This window comes from Homalodisca vitripennis, chromosome 1, assembly GCF_021130785.1.
Source record: "Homalodisca vitripennis isolate AUS2020 chromosome 1, UT_GWSS_2.1, whole genome shotgun sequence".
Taxonomy (NCBI): Eukaryota; Metazoa; Arthropoda; class Insecta; order Hemiptera; family Cicadellidae; genus Homalodisca; species Homalodisca vitripennis.
In genome coordinates this window covers 73,549,062-73,575,919 of record NC_060207.1, presented here as the reverse complement: position 1 = coordinate 73,575,919, position 26,858 = coordinate 73,549,062, and the positions used below count along the sequence as shown (strand labels likewise).

At 31.5% G+C, this 26,858-nt stretch overlaps 1 protein-coding gene across 1 annotated transcript; it reads left to right on the top strand.

Moving 5' to 3' along the window:
* Window positions 1-463: 463 nt before the first annotated feature.
* On the top strand, window positions 464-25,157 carry LOC124364598 (importin subunit alpha). Its single transcript, XM_046820193.1, has 4 exons — window positions 464-1,248; window positions 12,759-12,901; window positions 21,667-21,872; window positions 24,607-25,157. The coding sequence occupies exons 1-4, from the start codon at window positions 954-956 to the stop codon at window positions 25,061-25,063; spliced, it is 1,101 nt and encodes a 366-aa protein (XP_046676149.1). The 5' UTR covers window positions 464-953; the 3' UTR covers window positions 25,064-25,157.
* The last annotated feature ends 1,701 nt before the right edge of the window (window positions 25,158-26,858 follow it).

The following is a 26,858-nucleotide window of genomic DNA, read 5'->3' as shown; positions in this document are numbered from 1 at the left end:
AGAATTACAAAAACTGTATTAAAAATATTCATAGAAAATTAACAAATTGCTTACATTTTTTTCTTACACTGTGAGTTTAAACTCATCTGCCACAGCTTGCCAAGCTTTGTCTGTCACCACTCTGTTACTGTATGATTTGTTGTTATGGTCATACAAACAAACAAACTGTTCAATAAAACTGTGCAAATTTAATATTTTCTTGTTGTTCAGCAGCCATAGTTAAGTACGGTCTGCACTCCACAAGAGCAAACCTGCGCAACTGGCGACTCGAGTTTTACAGCATGTGTGTGACTTGAGTTGCCTGCGTTGCTCAGTCAGGTGACCGTTGAATCACCGTCACGTCACAGTCACTTTGGTATACACAGTCCCATTAAACTGCGTGTGTCATTCATTGAGAACTCAAGTTGCCGTTGCGTTGACATTGCGTTGCTATCCACCGGTTGCTTTCGGTATGTACCCGGCCTTACAGTTTCTTACAATATTGCTCTAAATAATATGAAGTAAGTTTTGTTTTTATAATAAAATAAATTGATTTAAATTTTAAAATAATCAGTGCTGTGAAGTAATTAATTTGTCTTAATAATGAGTGATAAAGCAGTAAAAGAAAAACCAAAGACTGATCTTGGTCTTCTCGAGGAAGATGACGAATTTGAAGAGTTTCCAGCTGAAAATTGGACAGATAAGGATAAAGATGAGAGAGATGTAAATGTGTGGGAAGATAATTGGGATGACGACAATGTTGATGAAGATTTCAATACACAGCTTAGAGCAGAACTAGAAAAACAGAACGTAAAATAAATTTTGTTAAAAGAATTTAAGTTTTTTAAAATAAGATATTTTTGTCTTCGAACTTATTAAAACAACTTTGCCTAAAAGGTTTCAAACAGGCTTTAACCTGAAGATAGGCTAGCCTATATTGTTTTCAATTTGCAAATATTTTTTAATTAAGTACAATGGACAGTTCAAGTTTAAGGGATAGTATAAGAACCGATATTGTTGAAATTAGACAAATTAAACGTCATCAAACATTAAATAGTAAGAGGAAAGCACTTCAAGAACTTGTAAATCTAGGAAGGCATGTAAAGGAAAGTGAGGTACTTATTGTCAGCAATAAACTGAAAACTAAATCTGCTGTTCGAGTTGAAGACCTGATCTTGTTAAAACTTGCTTTCGTTCAAAGTGCCAACAACATTGTTTCATTTTTAAAAGTAAAAGGAGCTCTACATGCTTTGGTGAGAGAACTATCGAGTAAGTAGACAATTTGTGTTAAATCAGAAATTTCAATTTTAGATATGTCACAGTTTATTGACTAAAGTATTGCCATGGTTATCAATCCGTTTAGAAGTTGTGTCATTCTGTAACTAGACATTAACTCTAATAGCCTACTACACAATGGTTTATTTTAATTAGTTCTGATAAAAATTCTTACTAATCTTTTACAGTTGTAGGTGATTTATATGCTGATGATACTGTGATTGATAATTCCATGTATTTATCTATATAACCCGTAATCTTTTTTAAGTCATAAGGGCTTATTGAGGGGATGGCGTGGTCAATGCCAAGCTATATAAAGGGTCATATCCCTTGATACCAAGCACTCTTGTTATTTGTGTAGTGTTCCACCAAATAATTCAAAACATTTTTCAAAAATAAACAATGGAATGAATTTTGGTTTATTAGGCTATTTATTTATTATTATTTCAACGGCATCCGCCAATATACAATAATTTCACAACATTTTCATGCAACTTAAATATAACATCAACAAAATAAATAACAACTAATTAAATTACTATAAATTGTTATAATTATATAATAAATTAAATTATTATAAATGGGAAAAAGTAGGCAATAACATATACTATTTTAATTTTAATTTATTTATGCACCTTTTTATTGTTCCGTACTATGTAAATACGAACAAATATACAATGTTTAAAAAAGTAAGGACCTGTACAACTGATTTTATTTTGGGTAGGGTACGATAAGCGGACCCGGTTTTTTTATATCAAAGAATGTAATCATCAATACCTATATTCGCATCTTGAATCCTAGATTATCAATCGATATAAAAGTATCTATAGTCCTCAATGACAATAATTTATGTTTTAAATTAAAATATGAATTTAATATTTACAGTGATGAAACAAATTATTATAACCAAAATTAGGAAAACTGAAGATGGCCATATTTGCTTTTCTCAAAGTTACAGTTGTTTCTTTCCCACACATTTCACACAATGGGTTTTTCGGTATGAGTCCAACATGTTGAAGCCACGAAAAACATGTCATCATTTTTCAAAACAATGTTGTGTAGTTTTCTAAAATTGACTGCCATTTTTAATAATCAAATGTTACTTATTTAAAATTGAAATATTACCTTACGTGTATTATTTGAAAGTGTTTACAGCTGTTGATATAGATTATAGTTAATTGTTCAAAATAATTAATCATAATCGATTGATTATATTGATGGTTATGATCAAGTAATATTGTTTGCCAATTTCGATAAAACCGGGTCCGCTTATCGTACCCTACCTTTTATTTCTTGTTAAGTTAATGCAAAATGTTGAAAAATTGGGGTATAGTACAATATGTGGACCTAGTTTTTTATATAGAAATTATAAAACTATATTTAATTATGATGCACATTGATATAACCAAACAATAGTAATTAATTTGAAAATAAAAACTAAATCATAGCTGTCCCAATTGTGTACACATTTTAATCTTCTAAACACAATTTTTTCTATAAGTTACTTCTTTTAAACTAAAAAAAATACTTAACTTAAGAAAACTAAACAAAATAACACTTGGAGATGATTTACTGTGTTTTTTCTCCGTTTTAAGATGTTTGTTTTGTTTATTTTTTAAAATGACTTTTTCCTTTCACCTGTTCTAATTTTATGATTTGATTAATGGTTATGGTTCCTTATTATCTATGACATTACGTAATTGTTTACACTATTTATATTAGTTTGAAACGTAACTTTAATTTAGTATTTTATATATGTTGATATCGATTGATAGTTATGATATTCATTATATAAAGTATCGATGTTTGTAACAAGCAACATAAAAACCGGGACCGCTTATCATACTCTGCCCAAAAACTGCACCTGTACATAAGTTAACTCTTATATTTGGCAAATAGTTTTTGCAGCAGTAAAAGTTCAAATCAAAGTAAATAACCAATTTTTATTTGATTTATTGTGTAAAATGGACTAATGTCATATTTCAAAATCTAGTAAAAGAATGATAAATATTCGAAAAGCCGATCTCTAGTCAGGCCTCAGCACTTTTTGAAAGTATTGGTAGGCTGAACTCATCGATTCTTAGCATTGAAAGGGTTAAAGTGTGGCGTACAGAAATATCTATATTGTCTTATTTAAAAAAAAAATATATATATATATATATATATATATATATATATATATATATATATATATATATATATATATACAGGTATATATTATGTCTGGAAACACCCAAATATATCCTTTAATAATTTAAATATAAATTTGAAACCTCTTACAATCGTGATAGAGATTGAGCATCTACTTTTTGGAACAATGTTTTGTTATGTCACACCAACGGGGACGTCCTGCCGAGGGTATCGTGAATATTCTTAATGGAAGCCTATACCTTGTAATACATAATTTTAAAGGTAATAGCTTTACTGAATTGAATGCCACAAACCGCATCTCAAGGGAATTATTCTATCAGAAAATAGAGCATTTTTAGTATTGAAAATTTACTGATGTTCAACAATGTAATTTTAACATGGTTCTTGCCACAAAATGTGTTACACTAATTTTTAGCATTTTTTTTAAATGTTCAATTAAATAAAACAAAAATTTCATTTTAAGCTGGTTCTATTAGCACAAATTTGCCAGTTTTTATTACAGTACAATTATGGAAATACTTATGTTATTGATTTCTTATTACAAATAAAAAATAATGTATGCTGTTAGAAAAGTCTTACAACAAACGTTTTACCTGCATTTGGTGTCAAAGCAATTGTTCGAACTGTGTATTCCTTCTACGGTTTGACAATGAGCCAATCTTGTGTAAAATGATTCAACAGAGTTGCCTAACATTTCTTCAGTTATCAAAGCAATCTCCTCTATAATCCAGTTTCTTAGGTCTTCCAAATTATGAGGCTTTCTTCTATAAAACATTGGATTTTAAATGACCCCATAGGAAATAATCGATTGGTGACAAATCCGGAGATCTTGGAGGCCATTCGATTTCTCCTCTTCGGCCAATCCATTTATGAGGAAACCTTAAATCCAAATACTCTCTTACCTGTCTCCCATAATGGGGTGGAGCACCATCCTGCTGAAACCATACATTATCAAAGTATTCTCCTGATGCAATTTGAATAGCTGGGATTATTTCATTTTGGAGCATATTGTAGTAAAGTTCGGCATTTAAATTTCCATTGATGAAAGTCCAACAATTTTGTTACCTAAAATTCCACACCATACGTTCAGTTTTTGTGGTTGCTGTGAATGGGACTCAGTAATCCAATGTGGGTTTTCACTAGCCCAGTAACGGCAATTGTGCCTGTTAACATTGCCATTTAGGAAAAAAGTTGCCTCATCAGAAAATAGTATGTTGGTCAGAAAATCTCTATTGTCATCACATTTGCGCATCACAAGTTCACAAAACTCAACTCTTCTGTCGTAATCATCCTCACTTAACTGTTGGACTAAATGAACTTTAAATGGTTTGTATTTTATTAATTTTCAAAATCTTACTCCATCAGACATAGGGTGCATATCATGTTGCTGTGCAGCTTTTCTGAGCGATGTATGTGGGTCTTCAATAAATGTTTGCAAAACATCTAGTGCATGTTCTTCATCTGTTGCAGATTGTATCCTACCCGACTTTGGCCGATTACGTACACTCCCTGTCATTTCAAAACGCTCAATAGTTTTTGATATTGTTGAAACACTTATGGGATTCCTTTCTGGGAAAGTGTCATTAAACAAATTACAAACTTCCCGATAAGATCTTTGACGATCGCCATATCCTCGCATCATCAACAGAGTAATTCGTTCTCTTTCAGACAATTCCATTAAAATGCCAAATAAAAACTGAACTACTGTTAATTAGATAACTTGTTGACAGCAATGCTTCAGAGACACTGATTAACTCGACAGGAATGATATGACCTTTTGTCCATTTGTAAATTCCCAAGCTTAGACCTGTCTAGTGAAAGCTCCATGCTCAACAAACTGAAACCTGTAGACCAGATGATTAATAACACAATAATGTTTTCTCATAGGCTAGTGACCTTTGTCTCTTTAAACCTTCCTGCTGACTGGAAAACACCAAGTACAGATTCATAAGTAATCAGAGAAAGTGACTCATAAGTTTTATTCATTGTAATAAAAACTGGTAAATTTTGTACTAATGAAACCAGCTTAAAAATAAATTGTTTATTTTATTTTAATTGAACATTTAAAAAATGCTAAAAAATTAGTGTAACACATTTTGTGGCAAGAACCATGTTAAAAATTACATTGTTGAACATCAGTAAATTTTCAATACTAAAAATGCTCTATTTTCTGATAGAATAATTCCTTTGAGATGCGGTTTGTGGCATTCAATTCAGTAAGCTATTACCTTTAAAATTATGTATCACAAGAGTATAGGCTTCCATTAAGAAATATTCACGATACCCTCGGCAGGACGTCCCCCGTTGGTGTGACATAACAAAACATTGTTCCAAAAAGTAGATGCCCAATCTCTATCACGATTGTAAGAGGTTTTCAAATTTATATTTAAATTATTAAAGGATATATTTGGGTGTTTCCAGACATAATATACACCCTGTATATATATATTTATGTACAACACAACAGCCTATACCAATAAAGCTTTTTCATAAAAATTTGTTTCGATTGTTTGATTATTTATTCACTTGGTTCTTCAAATTTGAGTTACAGAGGTAAATTTCTTTTGATTCTTTCAGCTACTCTTAATATGCAATGTCAAAGGATGCCTGTTTCAAGCACCTTATGCACACACATTAAAAATTTTGTTTATCACATAGTTTATTACAATTTTATTACAATGTTTAATCAAATAACAAGAACACTGTGACAAACTAAAAAGACAGTCACACAAAATACTCACCATTTAACCAAAGTTTTTTTGTTAGCTTAATTACATCTTAGCCTACTTAGGGTAGGGTATGATAAGTGGACCCGGTTTTTATATTGTAGAGTATAATCATCGATACCTAATATTTGCATCTCGAATCCTAGACTATCAATTGATGTAAAAGTATCTGTCGCCCTAAATAACAATCATATGTTTTAAATTAAAATAAGAGTATATAGGAAAACTCAAGAATGATTAAGAAATGACATAAATACTAAACGAACCAGAATGAGATTGATCAAACAGGAAAACTCTTAAATAATTATGAGCCACAATTTATATGGTTTATGTCATAATTATTGAATTGTTTATAATTATACACATGTAATTATATATTATTACATGTATGTATAGTAACAATTATTATTGTTATATATATATATATATATATATATAAATTATATACATGTAATCATACGATTTCGTTTATTATTTGAAAGTGTTTACAGCTGTTGATATAAATTAAGTTAATTGTTCAAAATAATTAATCAGTATCGATTGGTTATATCGATGGTTATGATTAAGTAATATTGTTTGCCAATTTTGATATAAAAAACCAGGTCCACTTATCATACCATACCCCCTGCTTGTACTTAATGTTCAAATATGTATTTTAAAAAATGTTGTAACAGGGTCCCCACCCGACCGTGAAAACCGTGAAACCGGGAATAAGCCGTGAATTTCGTTCACCGTGAAAAAACCTTAAATAAGCCGTGAATTTTGTTTACATACCGTGAAAATCTCTACAACTTTTGAATAAATAAAATCAACACGGGTCGTCGTCAGACGATCATATGGGAAAGTTGACCTTCGCTATTGCAAAGTAAAAAGTAGCACGCAATGTAGGGGATAGACCACGAAGTTTGACAGGTGCTGCTATCTGAGCGATTTTACTGATAATATGGTTTATAAACAAATAAGGAAAAGGAAGGGCCGGTGGGAGATGACGCTTCCGGCTCAAATCACGTGAGGCCTGTCTTTGTCTGTCGCCAGGTTCCGGGCCTTGGCTACGCTACGCGGCTGTAAACAAGGCATTCTCTGATTGAACGCGAGATTAATAACACAATTTAATTACTTGATAGATTGTCGTTTAATGTAAACACTTTTCGTATTGGAGTTTTATTGTATCAGATATAGTCTATTATTGTTTTCATAAAATAAAAAAAGTATACAAATCCTTAATCTAATGTAAGGAATTTAAATTACATTTTAACTTAATTTCATTCTATTAAATCCCTTATTTTATTTAAATATTAATGAGAAAAATGCTATTCAGTACGATATCTATATCGTTGTGTGTAATGACTGTTAACACAATGTAATAATTATACAAAATTTTAATTTATGGTGGACAATAAATTGAATTAATTTAGGGTCTTGCGTAAATAAATAGTATAATAATGTGACGGAGCAGAACCTACACGACACATATCAATTAACGCAGCGAGACCATAACTTATGTATGATCTAGTACGGAGACAAAATAACGTCTCATAAGTATTTCAATTTTCAGTATTTTTTAATAATTTAGTTCTTAGACTCATGTGGCCGATGTCATTACTGATAGCCAATCTAATTTTTTTCCCGTTCACTCCGCCGCGTCGCAGCACTATTTACACTTGGTTTAAAGTATGTCATTGACGATGGAAGGGTTGACAGGATAACAGGATTTCGGCCATTTACCATTGATGTTGTTACAAAAGGTATAACACAACGTTTCGAGGATCGGAATCTATCCTCTTCGTCATGTGGGGGAGGTATTAGTACATAAAAAATAAAGAATAGAAGAAAAGACGGGAAAGAAAGGGTTCAAACATATCCAAAAGCTGCTTGGAGTTTAGTTTTACCTTTTGTAACATACAGCGATGGCACATGTCCGATATCCTATTGGCCTGACTATTTACAAAATATTAAATTATATTTCGGCTTCGCTGTAGATTACCATCTTCAATTAATATGCGCTAAACGGAAACCATATAGTAAACAAAGCACAATATGACTTTTTGTCTGTAATTTAATTGGTATAATCAATCAGCAAATATTGTGTTGGTTGATTGAGAGCAACACATGCATGTTTTTAGTAATAAGCTGCTTAAAACTAAACCAAAATACTTCATAAAATTAACATGAACATTTTGGAAGCATGGGGTGCAGAGCCCTATAGTCGCATGTATTTAAAATACACAAAATGTATACCTGTAGTACAAGTCATCAAATGGTACCAAAATATGTAAGTCATATAAAATAATAGTTTTAGATAAGTAAAATCATCGGATATAAAAATCAAGATTCAATTCTTTTAACCCTGGAGCTGGCAACCGCCCGTTTTCAGGCGGTTACGTTGCCACGGCATATTGGCAGCCACCTAAAAACGGGCGGTCAGTACATCATCTGTAAAAACAATTTTTATAACGTATTTCCGCCTTGTACTTATGGAATTTAGGCACCATTGTAAAGAGGACGAATTACTCTTTATTTTAGCGGAGTTTTCATTGCCGGTCATAAAGTCTGTGACTCCTAATGCTAATCTACTTTGGTTTATGACAGCCGCTTACGTTCTATCTAAACAGACGAATTCTGAGTTTGCAATATTTGTATGTTGTTTGTTGTTATTGTTTGAAAATTTACTAAAATGCATTATATTTAATTGAAGTAATTATTAATAGTGTAATTTATGCAGTAATTTGTTGTTGTTTGTTGTTATAGTGTTATCTTTGTGTAAATTCATAAATGATGAATTAATTATTTTTGAATTCTAGGTTCATGTGCTAGGTTAGTTGCTTGGAACATCAGGTGCATGATTGCTGCCAAAACTAATATTATACAGTAAAATTAATCCTTTTTTAACTAGGCCTACTTTCTTAAATTAATAAAATAGAGCCATGGCTAAGAAAAACTTTTGTGACAGATCTGAGGATCTGAGAGGCTTGGATTTGTTTTGGATGCTTTTTCATATCCGCGCATTGTTTGAATATTCTGAAATTATAAACATTCTGACCCATCAAACAATTATGTTATATGTTATATTTCCATAAACTAGATACAATTTGTAACAATTAGGCTATCTTAAATTTATAATTGAACAATAAAAATATAAAAATATCCTGGGGTGGTCCCACTTTTTATTTATTTATTTTTTTTTTTCTTATAAGCTCTTATGTTTGGTACTCTGTGGAAGCTAGTTATACAAAATATTTATTTTTATGCATATATCTATATTCTACGACTATTTATGAAAACAACCATATATAATAGTATGTCATGATTATATTGATTTTTATACTTAACATTTTTTTAATACTGTACAAAAGATCCAAAAGTAGCCCACTAATACAGAGTAATCTAACTGCCAGTTGTAGGGTGAATGGTGTAGTTGAATATGTGTAGAAGATTTTTCAATTTAAAAATATATAGCGTAGATATTTTATGAATCTTCCTCCAAATAATTTACTTCTAAAGCATTTTTTTCGGTACTTTGGGATTATACCGACCACACTAGTATGAAGAACACAAAAATAGAAATTTATAGAAACAAACATGATAGAACGAAAAAACAACTCTTCAATTACAAAATTACAAACTTACAAGCATTTCCAGGTATTGTGATCGTTATTGTTGTCGCTGTTATCTTATCTTTCTCGAGAATCCTGATTACGGCAGACCGCGCGGCATCACGTGATTTGCACGGTACATAATTGCCTTTCCATTACAATTCAATTTATATTTCTGATTAGCCCCTCTAGAATTTGATATTTTACTGATAGGTACTATCTCGAGGGATGTTTTTCTTTCGTCGACATCAGCGCGGGGCAGCACCGAAGGTGCTGCCAAAGCCCGCGCTGATGGCCGGAGGCACTCGCATTTTGGGTGGCGGAATGTGATCAAGAATAAAAACAAGTTTTTAGTGTTTTTTTTAATAAAGAGTTTAGTTTGGTAAATGTTTGTTTTTGTTGAATTTTTGTGTTTGGAGAAATGTAAAGGTAAAACACGGAAGTACAACAAAGCGATGCACCAGCTGAACGGGCGGCGAGACTCTGCAATCACGTTATCTACTAGACGCTCGACTTTGACCTCTGTCTGAGGATGGGGAGGGGTTTGCGATAAGACAATTCCTGTTTTTATATTGACGAAATATTGTTCTACGCTAATCTAGTAATCAGTAGAAACGAAATGTGAAATAACGATTCATGTCTGGGTGTGGTCGGTATAATCCCAAAGTACCTTTTTTTCTAAACTTCATGATAGACAGGGTAGCATATACCTATTTATTTCTATTTTCTAATAGTTTAATGTAGAAATGCTAAGTCCTGATTCTAATTTCTGTTAATTTTGGTACTTTGGTGTTATCTGGAGCCCACTATTTTTGAGAGTTTTCTTTACCGGAAACCTAAAAAAACTACATTATTAGAAAGAACACAATTTATTTGGACTTACAGTTAAAATTACATTATGGTGATCGATTCTTGCTTTCTGCCTTCCAAAAAAAGACATGTCTGTGAGAAGGAGGTCATTCTATCCTTATCTACTACTTGTTATTATGCGATATAAGTAGGTTTAGATTACATTATCATAAATATGCTACTGTTAGTATGAAAGTTAAAGATAACCTTTATGAGTACTTATGTAATTTGAGCTTGAATTTGGGTACTATCTTGAGGGATGTTTTCTTTTTTTTGGCTGAAGTGTGGGGCCACTAAAGCCGAAATATATACAATAGCTTCTCTGTAGTCTGGCCCTGTACCAGTCTGGTACCCCCAGTAATCCGGCCAGTAGACAAACGCAGTGTGAGAATGCCTGTATCATCGTCATTCAAGTTACAGCGTGTCGATGTGTTAGAGAAAGGGAAATGGCTATCTGTTATCGCAGCTGTCAATTTGTGATCCCAGCTCATAATGACAGTTTATTAACCACATTGTTTTCCCATTTTTGAATAGTGTAGATATAATAGAAGAAGTTTGTGAGATATTTTGGTGATAATTTAATTATTTTTGCTTATTGTGTTGTTCATAATTTATGGTGGTTAGTATTTGTAGTGTGGTAAGTTAATAAATGTTGTACTGTTTAGTTAATGATAGTGGCACAGTTAGATTGTACTGTACTGTGACTTTATTTGGGGTTTGAAATATTATCTGATAATGGAATCAGCATTTTTATTACTTCACGTCAAAAATGCCGAAAACATAAAACTCTTTATTTGAAAAGAATGAGATTATAAACAAAGTTGAAAATGGTGCAATATTCATGCAACTAGTGACAGTGTATGGCATGGGATGGGTAACCATAATATAATATTAAGAAAAACAAAGAAAAAATTAAAGCTTTTATGAAAGAAAATGATGATCTTTTTGACTATATTGAAAACTTTAAAACCTGGTGAGAATCCACCTACAGAAGAGCGTATTTTTTCCTAGTTTTTACGGGAAGGAAACATACATGCACTATTGTCTGTTTCAGACAATAGACTGTTATCAGGAGAGATGATACTAGAAAAAGCTAAATATTTATATAAAGAAATAATAACAAAATATGATTTTCAAGCTATAGTACAAGTCTCACTAAACAAACATTTGTTAAGAATTTAAAATTGAGGTGGGCCTATATTTATTTTATAATTAATTTTCCATTTTAATTTTATTAAATAATCTTTTTAATGTACAGTACTGTAAGTGTGCTTAATACAAAAGTACGATAATGTAATATTGTATTTCAACTGCTGTACTGTATTTTTTGAAGACTCTATTGTACATCTTTATGATAATAATTGACTTTTTGAGTAACAATACGTTCTATTATGTAATGTTTTTCAATTGAATTCTAGTAATCCGGCTTTTTGACTAATCGAACATATTGAATTGTCAGATTAGTGAGGGACTACTGTATTTAAAATTATATATCTTCCATAATTCTACGACTACAAATAAGGTTGTAAAATTGCATGAGGTTTAAAATTGTTTATATGGCGCTAAAATCAAGATGGCCACAAGTACAGTCGGCTCTTAATATAGATTTTCCAGGCAACTCACGTCCTGTTTCTCTAAAGCTGATACATCTATTGTTATTCCATTGCGGATAACATTGTGAAAATCAATTAAAACATTGTTTTACTTTTATTCTGCTAGTTTTATTGACTGGGACAATTGAGTAAAACTTATAGAATTGGTAAAAATAACCAATTGAACACTTAACATTACCTTACAATGGGACGAATTGAATAACTAAGAATATAAGGAGTTTTAGCATTTATAAGGTATACAGTAGTATGACACTAAAACAAGCAACATATAACAACTAACCAAGCAAAACCACCAAATGAAACTTCTGTTCTATTAGTTGAGAAATATTATGGAAATTGCATTAATAGCTTTGTTGTGTGTAAATTAGAGCCCTCAGTAGTAGTGGGGTCAATGTGGGAACTGTGTTCTCATTGCCTTCCTCCACTCATTTACACAGTTATTATATATCAACGGTCTCAGAACTTATTTTTATAAATATAAATAGTACTTTGTTGTAGAATACATAAAATGGTATCTTTCTGTATTTAGTTATGTTTCATTTTAATTTTTTAATTGAACATTATTTTTTTAGGTGTTAAGTCCAACTACCAACTGGTGGCCGCAGAATGCTGTTGTAATCTAGCACTCGGCGATAGTAGATCATGTCTCCAAGTAGCTAAGGCAGCGGGACCGTACCTGATAGCTCTTATGAGTGGATCCAATTATAACTTAATTGTAAGCGAATATACTCATCCACTGAAATTAATTTTAATGATGAAGTTGTTAATATTACAAAAGGGATTAATTTATTATAACATATTTAGAAAAATTCCTTAAGAAAAGTGATTTTTTGTACAACCAAACCTTTTTACCTATTAATCAGAGTTTACCACTTAATGAAATTGTTCAAAATAATGCACAAAGAAATATTTGTACTGAATTTGAGGAAAACATTAGCAGCTGTAAAGAACAGCTTTTTAGCTGTCTACAAATTTGTCAAAAATATTCTTTTTTACATTATATTGGAGATTGCTTAGTGATAAAATTCAAACAAGAAAAGGTAGGATTTTTATATAAATTGTAGCTTAAGGAATTTTGTTTGGTTTTACAAACTTTATTTGTAAAAATTTGCAATTACTGTAAAAATTGATTGCTTTTACATCGTTAATGTATATTTCAAATGCCTCCATCAATTTAGAATCCTGCCGTCTATGTATACATGCTGTTATCTGTTTTCTTTGTGCTAAAAGCATGAAAGCAGTTGAATTCATTGTGAGAATTGAGAAGTGTATGGGTAAATCATCATGAGTCATTAAATGGCATTTAAATGGATAAGAGCTTTAAAATATGACCAAAAGAATGTGCATGATGAGAAATGGAGTGGACAGTCCTCAATGATAAGCATGAATTTTGTGTAGAAAGTAAATAATATAGTGAAAAAAACTAAAAATTTGAATCTTTTTTGAATGCTATTTAGACATTGTTTGAGCAGTCATTTCCTTAAAAAATCTTAAATTAAAGTGGAAAAAAATTCCTATTTATTTTATTTGAGCAGAAAATTGAAGAAGTTTGCTAATCATAATGTTGCTTCGGAGAACTGTCTGCCTTGAAAGAACTATTCTCTAAGCTTTTGCTTTAGGAAAGCATTCAAATATCTCACATGAAATCGAACAATCAGATTGCATCCAGAGAACCCTCTGGAATGTAAAAACAAAATGATATAATTTGTAGTCATTGAGAGACAAATGAGTCAGATCCATCCTCTTCGATTCCTCCTATTAAACATCCAGGCAATTCACTCAAATTGGCATCTGAACTTGTAAAAGTTTTCAGCAATCAATTCTCTAATATTACTGATACATCACACTCCAATATGCTGAAATATTCTTCACCTAATTTTATTGAGCAACATACTCCAGTTCATTCTTTGTTTTTGTCCTCTGTGACTTCTGCTGAGATGTAACAAGTGATCTGTTCTATTAAATCAAAGAAGTTTACAGGTACTGATGGAATTTCTAGTTTGCTTCTGAAACAAATTGACAGTCATCAGTGATCAACTAGCCCATCTGTTTAATGTCTCGATTCCTTCCACAATTTTCCCTAACATTCATAAAACTGCAAAGTTTGTCCCCATATTAAGATTGGGAAGAAAAGTGACATCAACAACAATAGGCCTGTTGCTCTTCTTTGTACTCTTGTCTAAGGTGCTGGAGAGGGTAGTCTATTCCAGGTTATTGTGCAATGTGAACAAGCATAATATCCTAAATCAGAACTAATATGGCTTTAGAACAAACCACTTAATAACTCAAGCAGTTGCAGACTTTGTGCAGGTATCTCTAATCTTGAGCGGTGCGAACCATCCCTGGGGAATTCTGAGATCTTTCAAAGGCATACAATAGGGTTGACCATGACATCCTCTGTGAAAAACAGGAAAATTGTGGTGTTTGTGGAGTTGCCCTGGATTTGTTTAGTTCATACATTTCAAACCAGATGCAATTTGTGGAGGTTTCAGAGATTCAATTGGAATATACAGTATGCAAATATGGGGTTCACCAAGGCAGTATCCTTGGACCATTACTTTTCATTGTCTACATAAATGATTTTGCAGCACATCTCCCTTTGTCAAAATCTGTATTTTTTGCAGGCAACACAGCTCTGCTTCTTGAGGGCTCACATACGAGGGGGTACCCAAAAAAAACCGGAATTATTTTATAAAAATTATATATTATCAAATTTTTTACAATACGACCTTATCTCCTTCAAAATAATCTCCATTACAACTAATACACTTGTCCCAACGGTTTTCCATTGATCAAAACATTTTTGTAGTCATCTTTAGAAATGGCTGCAAGCTCGAGCTTCGTTTTTTTCTTAACCTCTTCAACGCTGTCAAATCGTTGACCTTTCAAGCCTCTTTTCATGTGTGGAAATAAAAAAAAGTCGCATGGAGCGAGGTCAGGCGAGTAAGGTGCGTGGGGCAGCGGAACCATGCCGTTTTTGGCTAAAAACTGCCTAACTGAGATGGCTGTGTGTGCCGGTGCGTTGTCGTGGTGGAAGAACCAGTCTCCAGTCTGCCACAAATCGGGTCTTTTCTGGCGAACACTGTTGCGCAATCTTCTTAAAATCTCCAAATAAAATGTTTGGTTGACAGTCTGACCTGGAGGAACAAACTCAGAATGAACAATGCCTTTAGCATCAAAAAAGCAAATCAACATGGTTTTGATGTTTGATTTGACTTGCCGACATTTTTTTGGACGAGGTGAAGATGGCGACTTCCATTGGCTTGACTGTTGCTTCGTTTCTGGGTCATAACCATAGCACCATGACTCATCACCAGTAATTACCTTTTCCAGAAAATCGGGATCATTTTCGAGATGTTCTTTCAGAAGGCGGCAAGTTTCAACTCGATGTGCCTTTTTATGGTCAGTCAGAAGTCGAGGAACAAATTTGGCAGCAACCCTTTTCAGTCCTAAATCTCCTGTTAAAATTCGCTAAACCGAGCTCCAAGTTAACCCACTACTCTCTGATAGTTCCTCAATTGTCTGTCGACGGTCGGTGAGCACAAGTTCACGAATTTTCTCAACATTTTCGTCCATTCGAGAGGTTGATGGACGTCCAGAACGAGGTTTGTCTTCAATCAACATGTCGCCATTTTTAAATCGAGCGAACCACTCGTAGACCTGAGTTTTCCCCATAGCATCATCTTTGTAAGCTGTATTCAACATTAAAATAGTTTCTGCAGCATTTTTACCAAGTAAAAAACAAAATTTCACAGCTGCACGTTGTTCACTTAAACTTGCCATGACAAAAAACGAAACAAGAACAAAACAGGGTTAGCGAAAACAGTCACTACGAACGAACAGAATGCACTAGGACAACGGAACTGGGGTCACTGAGCTCGCAATGGGTTGCGTGACACATGCCTAGCGGCAGGAATGTGTACTACACGCTGCCAGCAATACAATTCCGGTTACTTTTGGGTACCCCATCGTACCAATTTACAGGACTGAGTCAAGGAATCAGTACAATCGCTCATAACCTTATCATTTAACAATCGAACTGAACTCGAATAAGTCCTGTTTCATGCAATAAAAAAAAACCTAAATAAAATATCTATCTAAATAAAAAACCAGAAATAATCTCTTTGAATGAGTTTCAAATCGGAAAATACAATTCAGTAAAAATTCTAGGTATGACTGTGGATAGTGGGTTATCTTGGTCCTCCTCATGTATCTCATCTTTGTAGTGGGTTTAGTCGCATCTGTTACGCACTTAGGAAATTGAAACCCCTTATGAATATTAATGTGTTACTCATGGTCTGTTATGGCTGTTTTTCTCCCCTGACTTATGGAATTGAGGTCAAGGGTGGTTCTCTGCACGTATCCAAGGTTTTCTTGGTCCAAAAAAGAGCCGTGTACATCACATCATTAATGGCTTACCCTCACTACCATCATGCAGACGTGTCTTCTGATCACTAAATCTTCTCACCTTGTCTTCAATATTCATCTACAAATCAATAATGCCGACTATAAGACGTCCTAAAAGTACACCATCTGTTGGAGAAAGTCGCAGTTATCCGACTAGGCACAGGAGTGACCTGCACACTCTTAGTCATCACCTTACATTCTCTGAAAGAAACCTTGATTCCACTGGTCTGTTTTTCTTAAAGAAACTTCCAACTGTTATAAAAAAGTACAGTGAAAGGCTGAAAGTAAAGGGCTTTGGTAAATTGTTAAGAAACTGTTTAGTTGAGAGAGTTTTATAGTATACAGGAATTCCTCTCTGTCTAGTTCTGGAGGTTGTTTGTATTTAAATGCTGAATTTATTTGTTGACTTATATTATAAGCTAGATGACTATAAGTTTTATTTATAAGTTCATTGACAATTGAGATGTACGCAATGTTTGTACTTTTATTCGGGAAATAAAGATAAGTCTATGAATGTCTATAAAATAAACAGGAATTTCACAATTTCTTCGTTATCAAAAGAGTTTTCTCAAGTTTCAAGAAGTGTCCTCTATGACATATGTATTGAGAAACATGTCAGCAAAACATAACAATGTCCAGCCATGTACAGTATACAGAAGGTTTGCCGTTAGATATGATAAATGCATTAATATTAATGGCAATTATTAGAATTAATTACATAAGAAGATAACAGTGTGGGCTTGGATATAAAAATAAATTTGTTCACTTGATTTTTTTATACATCAAAGCAGTACTTACGTAAAAACCATACCTCGTAGCATAAATAGTTTTCATGACAATTGAAATTGAATAGCCAGTTCTAAAAATTAGTGTACATGAAGTGCCTGGCCGCATTCTGTTACTTTGGTATTATTTGGGGGAAATAGCTATTGTACAGTAACTATCCAACAAATGTTCATATTGTTTTTGTTTTTCGTATCTAAAAGAAGAAGGATATGACAAATATTCTAGATAAGTTATCTGGGACTCATGTCAAAACAATGTTAACACAAATTCTTGAAGAATTCTACCCTTACTGTGCAAAGCCATCTTCAGTCAACAAATTTCAAAGAAAACATTTGTTGGTTCAATATCTATTGAAATGGCTTTACATAGCAAGGCCAAAATATTTCATGATAGCCTCATAATTTTTGTAACTAAAATATGACATGCATTCTATTATTATTTAAACAAATATAAAACAAAATTTCAAGTGGTTTAAAAAAATATTGTTTCTATACAAAGATGTTTTAATAAGTTTTTAGTGTATGACGTGAATTAATTATATATATAATTATACCATAAAACTAATCAAATTTAATATACCAAAAAAATTTTCAAATGAAATAAAACTTAATGCAGAAATGCAATAAAAAGTAAAATTTTACTTCACACACAAGGAATAGACGAGGAGGAGCAATATCATAAATACTTTGGGAGAGATAACTCCAGATTTGTATGTTCCCCTAATACATGTGATGATGAACAAGCCAAGAAATGTAAAGGAAAATCTCCTTACTAACAAAAATTATGAAAGTTGTTCACTTTTTTATTTATAATATTTTGGCTCAATTGAGCATTTTTATGTACTCTTAAATCGTTTTAACCTTTAAACCACTCACAGTGACACTAAAAATAATAATTTATGTTATAAATCTGTTACTCTTAATTTCTCAAGTATGACAATTTAACTCTTATCATAATTTAGTGGACACAATCTAATTTAATAAATAATTAAACCTACTTTGTGCCATCTCCATTATATCCTTATAAGTTTACACCTTAAGACACTTAATTTTGCACTAAGTATCACATGGTAATGATTGTGCAAGATATAATGCTCTGAACTGTGACAAAAGTCTTTGTTAAAGAACAAAAACCTTCTGTCAGAGAAATCTAACCGTGTAATGTAAATTTAATAATGAACTGTAGCAAAGATTACTATTAGTTATATTTAGTGCTCTACAGTATTAGCTGAAATGTTAAAGCATAATAAAACACCCAAAAACAGCCTGCCTGTTTAGGAGAAATCAACTGCCAGTTTTAGGGTTAAACCGTCATAAATCATGACATTTTGGATGTAGGACAACTTCAGACCCTTTGGATGTTTCCATTAGGTAGATCCAATATTTTAATATTTAGTAGGTCACTAACATGCGGAAGAAGAGTTGCATGGTGGATCAGCTGATCAGTGGTAATCGAAACCTGGTACAGCGTAATCATATGTAAAATGATTATTAACACATAAAATAGATAACACTTTTTCCTTCACATGTCTAATAGGTTCAAATATGATTGTTCCATCACGACTGCAGAAATAATAAAAAAATAAATTGGTTGACAAGTAACAAGCGAAGGAGTAATTTGTTTTCATCTGACAACTCACCTTTTTACTTAAGTTCAAAAAAATCCTTACACTACAAAATAATTCTTTTCTTTGACTCATTTATTTTAGATCAGTCTTTCAAACTAGAAATCACTTAAAACACAGAAATTCAAATAATTAGTCATGTAGTTCTAAACTTGTGTGTGTGAGAACACTGAGAAGGTATTTATGATAAGAAATTACCAGTTTTCAAACTGTGTTTGTATGATTTCTTGGAATTCCTATCTGTACAGAACCTCGGATATTGTAGCTGGATGGATTACGAGTCTGCTTTAATATGTCTTCCTAAATGAGAAGGGGTATGATTAACACGAAATCTACTACATAAGTAAAAGTAGGTTAAGAAATTAAAAATAAACAAATCAAATATAGCAACACAGAATAATTAAATGTTTTTTTGCATATAGTTTGCAAATACGTTTTCTTTTTACAAGGGTTGCTTAAGCTTAGCTAGTCAAATTCAAAATTCATCAGCCGAGCAGTGTTCTCATAGACATGCCATGACAGTAAGGATCTGGATTTCCTCTTTAGAAATTTGGACCATTCCACTTAATAAACATCAGAGCTAAAAGGTACAGAACTAACAACAACCTTGATTATTATGTTCTTATGGCTGAAACTGTGTTCACACTCTCACAAACTGCAAGGTATGAGCTGAGAACAATTTATTTGTGAGTTAAAATCTATAGAATAGCCACATTGTTCTCTTAATATTCTGAAAAGCCATATTTTATTTTGTTTGAATTTAAATGAATCTTACAAATATCCTTTTGATTCCAGGCTCGCTGTCTCCAACGGATTTGTTGAATAGTTATGTATTTATTTCTAGCACTTTCAGTTTTGAAAGATATGAAAAGCTATTCTTTCTCATGATTTCTGGTACTTTTACAAGATAGCTCATTACTGCTTATTGTTGGTAGTGGTTGAGATTTTTAATTGCACTTAATAACAATGGTTGATTGTTAAGTGCTGTTAGTTTACTGCAGTTCACTTATTAAAAGAACACCACAAAATTAGTCTCTCGTCCACAAGGTTGTTATTACCTTAATTCATGTGGAATATATGTCTCACTCGACTATAGTTCTACTCTTATCATCTTGGACTATTTTAAAGTGGTACAACAATGCTTGTTATCCATAACAAATGGCTGTTACTGATTTAAAAAAGCTAGCTTGTACCTAAAATATGACCAATTGCAAATTTAGCTCACTAGCACACAAAACTCTTTGATTTTTAGGAGATTTGCTATGAAAAGTATGTTGCATATCTATTAAAATTTAAGCGATTAACAGTGCCCATATCACCGATTGAATCACTTACAGCTAACTCTATTCTACGGTTTATACAGAGCCAAGGAACAATGTTTGGAAAATACTTTTGCTAGCTTTTCCGTTACGCCAGACATTTTTCCAAACATGACACTAGTAGCACCATTGCTTGGAAAAGCTACCAAATTCTCTTTTAAGTACTAAATAATCATTAACTTATCAACAAAGCTATGTTTGCTCAAACAGTTACAAAAAGCCTGAACAATAATATCAGATGTTTGATCAGGTATAAAAATAAAAGATTTTTGTGAGAGATCTTTGTTGGTTTTACATTTTATATAAACAATCAAAGTAGGATAATGACCCAGGTTCTTAGATTCATTAATTAAAATTGAAATTTTGCCAAAAATTCTTTTGTACTGAATAATATGTTTCTTCATCTTACGAGAAATATAACTAATAATTTCAGTTGCATTAAATCTAGACTGTAGTTTTACATTAATGTCTACACGATTTAACTTTTGAAGTTCGAAAAGCACAAAACGATCAGAGAAAATTTAATTATTTTGTTTGAAATAGTAAACTGATCTAAATTTTTTTGGTAGAATTAAGGTTTAACATGTATATTTACATTTCAAATATTTTTAGTAGTTTCTATTTTCCCCTTGGCAGATGTAGTCTCAGCTGTCAAGCGACTTGCTGATTGTGTAGAGAAATTTATTTTTATAAAGAAGTGATTTAGCAAACTTGTCATGTCCATGAGCCGATCACTACACCGCACCGGAATAATGCCTGTACCGTAACATAATAGTGCTCTAGTAGACTGGTACTGAGGCATGATCTATAATTAATTCCTTTAGTATATTACAAGTGATTCTCTTTACAAATTGAAGAATGGTTGATTATTTAATGTTATTTAAGAACATAATTTAAGTCTGTAAGATATTTTTATAAGTGTACATTATTATATATTAAAATCGATAACTATAATAGCTTGGTTATATAGGTTTTAATAAATTTGTTTTTTCAAATAAGGGTGTTCTTTAACTGAAAGTAAAACTAGAGTAAAGATTCAGTATTTCCCTTCAGCTTTCTTCTTAGTCTATCTTTATCTTCTGAATAACAATAAAGAGCTAACAAATAAGGAAATTTAAAAATAGTGTTGGTGACTTTTAAACCATACAATTTTCTAACTCTCTAAACTGAAAGAGTAACAATATTTAAAACTTATTACAGTTTTAAATATACAACAATTTGAAACATGTAACAAACAAAATAAAAAGGGTAGTTTGAAATGGTGTAATTGTTAATACAAGATGACTTAAAAATATATTGCTTAAATCTGGATTACTGAAATTTTCAGTTTTTGTTTTGTTACAGCATGTGAGTGTATGGGCCTTAGCCAACTTGGTCGGAAGTGATGAGAAAGTGTGGAAAGTACTTCACTCACAAGGCTTTCTAAATAAACTCCTTCAGCTGGTCTCTGAAAATGACATTAAGAGTGACGTACCAGCAAATTCTGATGTTCAACAAAGTTCATGGACAGCACTTGTTCACTTATTGCACATGGGATCAAAACTTTTAACGTGAGGACAATTTAACATTTTAAACAGTATTGATAAGTGTTATTTATTTATTGATGATGATAGAGGGTTTGTGAAGGTAAAAATGTTATGGATCTTTTTCTTTATTAAATGTAAAAAACATATGTTTCAAGAACTGGTATTTGCTTTTTTCTTCAAGTTCAACCATTTAATAATAATAATTATTATTATCATACAATACTATTTAAAATGTTTATTAACCATAAGATTTTGGCTGAATAAATAATACAAGACAGTGACAGAAAGATTAAGCTTAGCAAAACTTTGATTCCAAAATTATTAACATTTGGATTTAATTTGCACTATTAAATTACAAGACTTAATTCTAAGTTAGTATTTAGGACCGTAAAGATGGCCAAGCCTAATTGAACAGAGGGATTTATCAGTGATTTAACAATTAAACTAACAAATATTACGAATAAATAAAAATATTCTGTAAAGTAACATATAATTGTGTCAAAAATGTTTAAAAAATTAACCAAATTAACTTCAATAAACTGTAAGTAACTAAAAGATAAAATTTTGTGCAAAAGTTTGAAACAATAAATTTAACATTGGATTGCCATGTGATATGTAGATTTTTTGGTGATCGAAAAACATTAAAAAAATATTGTAACAAATACTATTTTTGATTAAACATTGTCATATGTTTACTTAAATGAAAGGTGAAATTATTAAAATTAGATAGAGTTAAGATATCAGTCCCTTATCTTGTTTTGTTTTTGAAATATTAAAAAAAGAAAAGTTAAAGAATTAAAACAGTAAAACTCTTTTATTTTATATAAAAATATGCACTTTATTTTTCTAGGACAAATTCAGGTTATGCAAAATTTTAACGATTTTGTTGCTGAAAAATAAAATGTATATTTTTAATTTTTAATGTATATTTATGTAAGTATTTAATTTTTTGACAAGTTTTATGATAAATGTTCAAATTCAAAAATAAATTCTAATTTACACCTTATAGTATTTTTTATAAAATAAGAAAGTAGAAACATGTATGAAAAGTTTTAGACCATATTTGGAATGTACTATAAACATTAAAGAAATACAACAATGCACTCTCATGTCATGTTTGAGACTATGTAAAACTTGAGTTTCCCAAATTTATATTTTATTTAGTAAATTGTATTACTATAGCTACATTTTATAAGTATTACTACTAAGCGTTCAATTTATGAACAGTAATTCCCAAATAACCACTAAGTGATAATTGGTTATGTTCAGTGAAGTTGCCTGGCTGCTGCCATTTACAAAATATTCAAACATTGAACGAACAATCTATCCGTTTTTATATTTGGCAAATTTAAGATTGTACACAATATAAAAACCAGTTTACATGATTACTGACATATTGGTATGCTTATTTATAGGATATACATCTTTTTAATACATTACATTGCATTTGAAATAATTCTATTCAGTTAATTTATCTGCACATCACACAAAGTAAAATTGTGATAAAGGTAGAAATCTTTCATTTAAATAAAGCTAAATAACTTACAATACATAAAAAAATTATATACAACATCCTTTATTAAAATAATTTTTATATATTGGGATACAATAGACTAATATTGAGAAGCATTTAAGAAAATTTGGATTTTTATAATAGTCATATAATAGCTGTTATATGTTATATACAGGGTGCGCCAAAAAGGTTTGGCTGGCTATGCATTTTCAGATTTTATGTGTGATTGTAAGATAAAAATAAAGAATAGCTATTTTCCAATTTCCACTTCGTTTAGCTGCTGCTAGCTACCACTTTTTTTATTAACAAATTATCTCTAAAACTAGTAGAGTGAAAGAAACCAAATTTGGCACATAGGTTTGAATAGGTAAGAGGAAAATAAAAAAAAATAATTGTGTTATTTTTCTTTAATACTAACCCTTTGACTAGTAATCCCACAACAGATTCTGGAGTGCCCTACATGCCGTCCGCAGTAATCTCGTTAGTCGTGCGGGAAGCGCTATGGTGCTAAACAGTTTACACAATAACGTCTCACTTGAATAAATAAGAACAAATTTCAAGTAGTTTTCGTCATTCCCACTAGATCGCATTTGTTCTATTATTTATTTCTTTCAGACCTAATTGACGGTATCAAAGAGTTAACAAAATGGCGTCTGTTGAAAATTTGTAAAGTCAAATAACAAAAAAAAAACCAGTATAGTTATAAAAAATTTACTAGACACCAACTATTTAGAGAATTTTATTGCAATTCCAGCGGTACTAGTTTCAACAAAATCCGTCAAGGCATAAGCAAGCTCGACCACTTTAAAGATACTCTTGTAGAAGCCAGGGGCAACAAACAATTGATTACTCTCAACTTTGTCATGTTTCGCACTTCCGGCTTGTGCAAGTATATTTTTTAAATAGTTGTGCTAGCTTATGTGTTGATGGATTTTTATGAAAAAAGTACCATTGGAATTGTTATAAAAATTGCAAAATAGTTGGTATCTTTTAAAAGTGTTATAACCTATGTCAAACAGGTAATACCTATCAAAAGAAAAAAATGTTTGTTGCTCTCGGCTAGTGGCTAAACAAAGTGGAAATTAGAAAAAAGTTATTCTTCATTTTTAGCTTAGAATCACACACAGAATTTAAAAATACATAGCCAGCCCATCCTTTTTGCTACAACATTTATAGAGGATACTCATGATTAATTAATGTGTTATACAGTACAATTATTAAACATTTACTAATGATATTTTACAGGAAAGAAGAAACTACATCTATTGCAAAGATTGTCACGAATCTGAAGTACACTTCAGGAGAAAGCCGTCATGTAGTACAGTATCTTCTTTCTTGCATGGATGCTGCAGAAGAAGAATTGTTAAAGAACAAGATTCATATCCATTGCCTACAGTATTTGGAAGAGACAGAGTTGAGTGACGAGACCATTACCTCTTACACACCTGCTGTCCGAACTGTTGCCAACCTCGCAGCAGAATCTTCAGGAACTTGTTCTTTGGAAATAGTTGCCAATTTCAGTAAGCTTCTAAATGCTGCACAAAAGATATTCATGTCTCCTTATAAACACCTGGTCAATGAAGTTGGGTGGCTATTAGGAAACCTTTTGAATCATCAATCTCTAGAAGTTCAGTCAGCATTGGAAGAATTCAGTTTAGATTTTCAAATATTTGAATCACAGATTGTGTTCTTTAGTACTTAAAGTATTGTAGTTTTATAGTTACATTCCTTTATTTCTCCATTGCTTCTTTCTATGATGTTATTTTTATATAATAAATTTGTCACTTAATATATTATTTGTCGTATAAATTATTAACCCTTTTAGTGCCAACAGGATGTATACAATTGTTCAATTTTTTAGTGGCCTTGGTAGATAAATGAAAATGAAAGTTTTTAGTTCTGAATCAAGCATTTAAGATGTTGTCACACTCAATATAGCACATTAATCGGTGTTGTCCACAGATTGCGTGGTTTGGGAATTTACAATACGGTACATTAAATTAGCAAACAGTTATTTTATACATTTATTTACTTAACTGGCTTTTGTAACAATGATATGAAGACTAAGAATACACTCTTTCCAATACAACAGTCACAATTATCTGTAACATAAACTCTTTACTGGGAATTTTTATAAACATACTGTAATTTGTGTGTGTTGGGAAATTACATTAAACAATTGTGATTGAAAATGTAAATGTTCCAAGTTTATAAGGATAGTTGTGTGTTTGGCATTCGTGTGACTTTTTGAGAATGATGACGATCAGGATGATGGACCTAATTTATCAACCCAGACCTGACAAGTCGAGATGATTCTAACAGTACTTTAGTACATACAGGTATCGCATGGTGAGTGAGAAATACACTAATGTGTGCTGACTTGAGAATGTATAAGCCCAGGGACTCTCTTCATTGCCTAAAAATTCTCAAAACTACTTCAGAAACTGCCAGGAAAGAAGTCCATTGAAAGAGGAGTCCGTCGGTAACGTGATCTTCAGCTAGCCAATAAGCATCATGCAGTGTTGCTAAGTTGTTTCCTAGCTTTGAGGCATAGTCAGTACCAATTAGAATATGTGGCCGGCGTGTAATAGTATAGAGATAAGATACATCAAAAGCTTAAGAGTATAAAAATAATAAGTAGCTTATTGACATTCTTACATTAAATTTGGCAGTTAGACAGAATTATTAAAACATAGCATGTGGTAGAACAACTGATGATGTTACCAATAAATACTTTGATATCCCTAATAAATATTTTGAACAGTACCTAATAATAATGTAAACACCCAATATAACAAATATCTCGAATTGAAATTGAACAACAGATGGTTTCCGAGTACCTACAAGTATGTGTATGACAGAGGAAAAAATATGTAACATTATCAAAGAGTATTCTTACATGACGGAATTCTCTATTATAAAAAATCAATACATTGAGAATGTCCCTTGAAAATTTGTAATTACTCAATATCCCTTTATTTACTATAAATAAAATAATGTTATAAACTACTTTTTGAGGATAGGCCTAATGATCCACAAGGAATATAATGTATCACAGACATAAAATAATAAACATATTTAAGTGTATGTGCTTTTTAAAGTAAAAGCAGAAAGCTCAATAACTCTAGAATGCTAAATGATAAATTCTTAAATGGGCCAAAATCTGTTATATGTGCACGCAAAACTTAATTTTGTTCAATACAACTATTTAATGCTAAAAAATGTTTCTTCATTTACTCTATATTAATAATAAGTTTTACGGTGTTACGACAAACTTTCAAATGCCTTATCACTACAAAGACAACGAACTTCAAATTGGTCAGCTGAGTGTTGAACTCCAGTTGTTTTATAGATTACATCTTTGCAAATGGAATTGTAATATTTGATCATTCTCTCAGACATTTCTGATTAGAAACTCCAAAATTTTATTCTGTTACGCGATAGGCACTATCTTGATGGATGTTTATTAAATAATTAATAATTGTGTTAATTTTATA